Source organism: Mirounga leonina, unplaced genomic scaffold (assembly GCF_011800145.1).
Source record: "Mirounga leonina isolate KUSES-001 unplaced genomic scaffold, KU_Mleo_1.0 Mir_173, whole genome shotgun sequence".
NCBI classification, from domain to species: domain Eukaryota; kingdom Metazoa; phylum Chordata; class Mammalia; order Carnivora; family Phocidae; genus Mirounga; species Mirounga leonina.
Genome location: NW_023270447.1, coordinates 78,786,351 through 78,793,081, shown reverse-complemented (window position 1 = coordinate 78,793,081; position 6,731 = coordinate 78,786,351). Strand labels below are relative to the sequence as shown.

The 6,731-nt window shown below is 55.5% G+C and overlaps 1 protein-coding gene across 4 annotated transcripts in view; it reads right to left on the bottom strand.

The window, feature by feature from the left end:
* Positions 1-1,198: 1,198 nt before the first annotated feature.
* ECE1 (endothelin converting enzyme 1) overlaps positions 1,199-6,731 on the bottom strand; it is a 113,679-nt gene continuing 108,146 nt past the window's right edge. For 3 of the 4 annotated variants that reach the window (XM_035019588.1, XM_035019591.1, XM_035019590.1), the window contains 2 exons: positions 5,278-5,373; positions 2,122-4,604 (listed from right to left, as the gene is read on the bottom strand). In XM_035019588.1, the coding sequence (XP_034875479.1) occupies positions 4,428-4,604; positions 5,278-5,373 (273 nt within the window). In that variant the 3' untranslated portion in view covers positions 2,122-4,427. Of the gene's footprint in view, positions 1,498-2,121; positions 4,605-5,277; positions 5,374-6,731 lie in introns of those variants that run through there. The other variant, XM_035019589.1, reaches the window with a different exon arrangement.

The following is a 6,731-nucleotide window of genomic DNA, read 5'->3' as shown; positions in this document are numbered from 1 at the left end:
TTCCAATCTGAAGGCAGGGAAGGACACGGACTGTTAAGGTGCAAAAAGGAAGGGCGCCTGGGTGGCTCAGTCGTTAAGCGTCTGCCTTCAGCTCAGGTCATGATCCCAGGGTCCTGGGATCGAGCCCCACATCGGGCTCCCTGCTCAGCGGGAAGCCTACTTCTCCCTCCCCCACTCCCCCTGCTTGTGTTCCCTCTCTTGCTGTGTCTCTGTCAAATAAATAAAAATCTTAAAAAAAAAAAAAAGGTGCAAGGTGGCAAGGGGGGGCTCCGGTGGGGGCAGTTTGGGCAGAGTCCAAGTCCGAGGGCAGATAAGTGCAGTGGGGAGCTGGTGAAGGGGAGTGATGTGATCTTTAAATAGGCTGCTTTCCCAAGGGCAGTTGGTTGGAGGGGATGAGGTTGAGCTGTCCAGGTGAGAAATGCTGGGCTATGGGCTCATGCACACACCTAGTGTGAAGGTTCTGAGGGGTTCAAAGTGCATCACTGTCTCAAGCATCTTCACATCTCCCCAGTATTTGTGGGTCATAACAAAGAGAGGACAGAATAAATGTCCATTTTACAGCTGGAGAAACTGAGAAATGACTTACTCCTTTTAAAGCAAGGCAGGGTGAAGACTTTGCCCCTTGAATAGGTACTTGCTCAGGTCATCACTCGGTCTAGTTCAGAGTATGAACCCCAATTCTCCCCCTTCAGTCAAGGATCAGCTGAAATCTCTGCCCTCCAGGAGCTACCTCAGCCCACTGGGCTCATTCTTTCTGGCATTGGTGTGTTTGGGGATGGCTCCCTTGGTGATACATTACTTATGGCTATCTGTCCGTTCAGCCATTCTTCCATTCATCCATTTATCCGCCCATTCATCCACCCACCTATCTATCTACTCACCCATCCATCTACCCACCCATCCATCATCCATCCATCCATCCATCCATCCATTTGCCGAATCATCCATCCATCCACCCATTCCCATTCCCGTACCCAACCCTCCAGCCAACCAGCCAGCCATTCACCCACCCACCTATGCACCCAGCCATCCACCCACCCACCTACTTATCCAACAGTCCCCGAGCCCTATTGTGTGGCTTGTCTGTGCCAGGCACTCGGCTGCTAGAGATGGCACAGGCACTTTCACAGGTTGGATTGTGTCCCCTCAAATTCATATGTTGAAATTGTAACACCCAGTACCTCAGAATATGACTTTATAGAATCACTGCAGATATCATTAGTTAAAATGAAGTCATCAGGGTGGGCCCTGATCCAATACGACTGGTGTCCCTATAAAAAAGGGGGGAAATTCAGACACGTACCGGATGCGCACACAGGGAGAACACCACGTGTAGATGAAGGCAGAGATCGGTGATGCTTCTACAAGCCAAGGAGTGCCAAAGATGGCCAGCAGACCGCCAGAAGCTAGGCAAATGCCTGGAATAGATTCTTCCTCACATCCCTCAGAAGGAATCAACTTTGTCGACACCTTGATCTTGGATTCTAGCCTCCAGAACTGTGAGACAATAAATTTTGGTTGTGTAAGCCACCAAGTCTGTGGTGCTTTGTTACAGCAGGGTCCTGGCACTCATGAACTCCGCTAGGAGAGGGAAGCCTGTGTGATCGTACCTGATCTGGAGGTCAGGAAGGGCTTCCTAGAAGAGGTGATGCTATGCTGGGCATTGAGAGACCGGTAGGAGTGTATCGGTCAGAGAAGTCAGAGAAGAGCATTCTAGGCAGAGAGAAGAATACATGCAAAACCCAGGGGGAGGCATGAGTGTATGTCAGACACTTTTCCTTGAACTTCACTGAATTGACCTACTTCCGTCGGCCCCGCTGAGCATCTGAGGCCTGGCAACCCTCTGCTGACACCCTTTGCTCCAAGATCATGGAAAAAAGGATTTTTACCAGGATGCCGCCTGGACACCTCTGGCACGCACCATTCTCCCCAGCGGGGGGCGCTCACGTGCTCTTGCCGGGCACAGGCACCGGGTAACCTCCTGGCAGTTGTCAGGGCCCAAGGCCTCCGCGCTGGGGAGGAGGTGTCGTTAGCCCGCTGCCTGGGTGAGGATGGGAGCTCTGTGTTGGCCAGGGCCCCCCCCCCCCCCGAGCCCTGGAGGACACACACAGTCACGTGACGCTCGGTACAAGTACTTTATTTGAGTTACAATAGTGCCACACCAAAACTACAGTAGCACAGAACATAATAATACAAAAAATAGATTCCCAGCTCCAAACCCCACGTCCACGTACCCGCGGAGCCGCCAGCCCTATGGCTCCCTGGGCCTGAGGGGGGCGGCTTTCAGAGCCGCCCATCCCCTCAGGCTTCCTTCAGCTCTGGAGGGGTAGGGACAGTGGGGGCTGCTTCCTTTGCTTCCATCCCTGCTGGGCCGGAGCCCTGCTCTCCCCAGACCCCCTGCTGAATGCAGTCTGCACCCCCTCTGGCTGGACCCTCAGCCCCGGGACACTTGATTCTGCGGGGAGGTTCCAGGCCCTGGCGCCGGTGGACACTCTCGAGGACTGTGAGCTTCCATGGGGAAGGCGGGAAGGACGGAGGGGGGCAGAGGAGGTACTGGAGGGCGCCAGGGCTGGGAAGCCCACCTCTGTGTGGCAAGGTGCGTGCGGCAGCCCCTGACTCTGGCTTCTTCTCTGGCTCCTGGCCTACCTTTCCTCTGAAGAGCTACCAGGCCCGCTGCTTGCGGGGACCAGGGGCCTCATGCCCATCGTGCCGGGCCCCTTGGGCAGGGAGGGTCCTGGCTGCAGGGGCGAGGCGAGCGCGCTGAGGGGGCACGGCCAGGCCTCGGGCGGCCGAGATGGGCGAGCCGCGACGGGCACCGGCTGCTCTGGCCTCAGGGAGGGACACCAGTCCTGGTTCCCTGACACCACAGGCTGGACTGACCGTGGCGGGGGAGCCTTTCCCTCACAGTCCTCCTTGGCTGAAAACATCGCCAAGTGAGGAGTCCATCTGGCTACAAGTATTGTCTTGACTCAGCCGAAGGGGCTGAGGGTGGGACGGGGCTCAGGGCACGTTCCGGGGTCCGTCAGATTCCCAGCCGTGGCGCCACGGACCTGCCTGCAGGCTAGAGCCCCCGGGCTGCCGTGAGGGGCAGCTCTGTGGACACTGGCAGGAGGGGGCATGGCCTTGCGTTACAGTCAGGACACTTGAAGGCTTCACTGAGGAGGCAGAGGGGCACCTGGTAGAGGGCTGTCTCCTTGGGGTGCAGCCTGGGCTGCAGCCTCAGCTAAGGCACTAAAGATGGAGGGCGGGCTGGCGGGGCTGGCCGTGGTCCTGGGAGCCAAGCTCAGGCCGGAGCCCAGAGGCAGGATCCGGGCCCTGCAGGACAGGAGAGTGGTCTTCCCTTTTCTCCTTCCCCTGGGGAAGAGGGTCAGCAAGGCAGACCCCGAAGACGCTGGGATGGGAGGGTTGCTGCGGACAGGCAAATGGCCCCCGGGCCACACATGGAGCGGCCAGGAGAGGGACAGAAAGAGGCTACCTACGGCATGGCAGAGAGCATCTGACGCAGGGCGAGGCCTCGCGGGGCTCCTGCCATCCAGGTCCAGGGTGCCTGGGTGCCCTGGGGCTGGGTTTGAAGGCCACGAGCTGGCCTCACCCTGCTGCAGCCATCAATTTCCTGCCGCGACTTTGGGGATCAGGCCGTCCTTGTTGGGGTTCCCACTGTTGGACTCTGGGGACAGAGGCAGGCAAGCTGTGAGGGGCAGTGTCCGTGAGGGGGCCTCTGCCCCTTCCTGGCCTCCACACCTCTCCTCTTTACACCTTGTGACCGCAAAACCAGCTGACAGAGGCTGAAATTGCAAACGCCAAGGACTGGATCAGCTCTCTACTTGGGGACATGCTCAGGGGCGGGGGATGGCTGCCTCAGCCGACCTCACAGCGAGTGAGGAAGGAAGGGGTAAATCAGTGGGTCTTCCCTTATCCACAGGTTATTTAGAAAAACAGAATATAATAAATATACCAATCCTTTCCTTAAAAAAAAAAAGTGTTTTAAATGCATTATTTCCCTGAAGATTTCCAGTGTATTCCACAATGTTTAAAAAATAGTTTCCCCAAAAATATATCTTTAAAGCATTTGACACAGTGGTATTTGTGGTGTTTCTGGCACTGGATGTGGGCAGGGGTCCGTGTCCCACTGCCCTTGTCAGTATGGGGCCCAGGCCCTGTAAGCCACCAGCCTAACACCCAAATGCCCGTGAGAACTGGCACACGTGTGCCTGGGATGACAGGGTCTTCACAGGGGATCAAATCTCGGATTGTGTTGAGAACCCACATCAGAGGCTCGGTTCCGGCTGGAAACCCTCCAGTGTGGGGTAGGGGGGGCCCTGGGCGGCCAGGGGGCGGGGCGACACCCCAGACGCTGGATGGAAAGGTGGCCCAACAGGCTCCACCTGGGGGCTCATCCTCTGTCTTGGCTCACGGTGCTGCCACCCTCACCAGACCTCACACTTGTGATGAGGGTTCATGGGGGAGCCAGGCGGGCAGTGGAAGTGTTCTGAGAACTCCCTGGAGTTAGAGACGGAGCCAATGACCCGGAAGCGGGAGGGGCTGTGAGGATCGGTGATGAGGCCTTCGTGGGAACTCTCAGGTGTGCGGACAGAGCACCAGACCTTTGTGAGGCAACAAGGGAGAAGCTAGGTCACTGTGGGGCCCTGAGACCACCAGACTGCCCCCGTCCACAACAGCAGGGGAATGAGCCCCCACCTGGTTCTGAGACCCTTGGGCATCTGGAGGGGCGACCGGGTGGGTAGGGAAGAGACCGTGGGCTGGTATGTCCCCCATCCCAGCATCCTCTACTGTGGTCACCTCTGTCTGTCCTGGGCCTCTGCATTAGATTTCCTCTGAACAAAGGATTCTGCCCCCAAACCAGTCTGAAAACCTTGAACTGAGTCCTGGTCACTCACATCCTGGGCAGAACAAAAACTGTCTAATGGCCTGGTGGCTCTGGGCACTAACAGAAGACTATACATTAATGCCAATTCAAGGGACCTCCTGGGACATCTTGAGTTTAGGAAATTTCTAGAACCCCTGAACCAGAGGGCCCTTAGCACTCACTTGTCCTCTCATCTACCTGATACAGGAAACCTTTTGATGGCATTCATGGCCCTTAATCGGATTTCTCTACTGGCAGAAAGCTCATCTTCTTACAGAGTAGATGTCCTATGGACAGTCCAATGAGCTAGAAGTTTCTCAATTAAGAAGCCTTTGGCTCTCAGAGTTCCTGGAATATCAAGATGGCAGAAATGTGCCTGAGTTTGGCATATTTTCCTACAACGAACTCACCTGCGCAAAGCCCAGGAAGAAGAGCTGGTTATTGGTGAGGCCCAGGGTGGGCAATGTCTGCTCAGCCCCATTCTTCTTCACCCAGTTCTGGTAGGCCTGGGAGCAGAGAAAACAAAGTTCAGGGGCTCCCATACACAGGAGCAAACAGGGCAACGATGGGGGGCCAGTGCGGGAGGCCTCGGGGAGCTCTACCCTGTTGGGGCAAGGACTTGTTTGGGGGAGTCTGGGGTCCCCCCTCCGCCCAGAGGAGCGATCTTCTTCACCAGCACTCATTCCGAGAGGCTTTAAACACCATCTACATGGCCATGGCTCTCAGGTGCATATTTCCAGCTCCAGCCTCTTCCCTGATTTGAATATTCACAGCTTCAGCTGGATTTCCAAGATGCATCCAGACTTAATATGGCACAGACAGAATGAGGGGTTACACACGTGCATGCATTCACACCCACATGCATGCATGCACACACTTTCCCACCACGGTCAATGGCACCACCAACCACCTAGTGCCTCGGGCCCCAACCCCAGAGTTCTTCTTTGAGCTTCTCTTTCTTTCTTTTTTTAAAGATTTTTTTAAAGTAATCTCTACACTCAACGTGGGGCTCGAAGACCTGGAAGATCGATGACCTGGAGATCAAGAGTCGCATGCTCTTCCAACTAAGCCAGCCGGGCGCCCTGAGCTTCTTGTTCAATTATCCAAACCACCTAAATCTGGCCACTTCTCACCCCTGCCGTGCTTCATCCCTTCTCTTGCCTGGACAATCTCACAAGAGCTTGCTAACCAGACTCCTTGACTCAAGCTGGTCCAATTCCAATCCCCTCCCGACACAACATCTTAAGTCATCCTCATAAAGCCAGGGTTGGTAGACTTTCCTGCGAAGGGCCAGAGAGTAAATATTTTCAGCCTTGGAGGCCAAACAGTCTCAGTGCAACTACTCTGTTCTGGCGTTGTGGTGTGAAAACAGTTGCGGACAGCATGGAGCCCAACAGGCCCGGCGGGGGTCCCCCTACATTTTTATTTACAAAAACAGGCTGAGGGCTGGATTTGGCCCACAGGATATAAGTTTGCTGACCCTTGGGTTTTTGTTTTGTTTTTTGAGGTTTTACTTATTTAAGTAATTTCTATACCCCATGTGGGGCTCGAACTCATGACCCCGAGATCGAGAGTCGCACGTTCTTCCGACTGAGCCAGCTGGGCGTCCCTGCTCACTCTGGTTTTAAAGGATAAATTAGATCACGTCATCCTCCTGACAGCCCAGTGGCGCAGGGAGTGGGTGTTCACAGCCAAGCACACTGTGGCTCAAGGAGGCTAAGTGACTTTCTCCAGAACCAGGACTGGAACCCGGAACTGGCTCCATGACCAGTGTCCCTCCCCTCTCCTCCCCTCTTGGGCCCACTGCTGCCTGATTTAATGATGCCTATCCCTGCCAAGGTAGGAACCCGCAGGTCATCAGGTG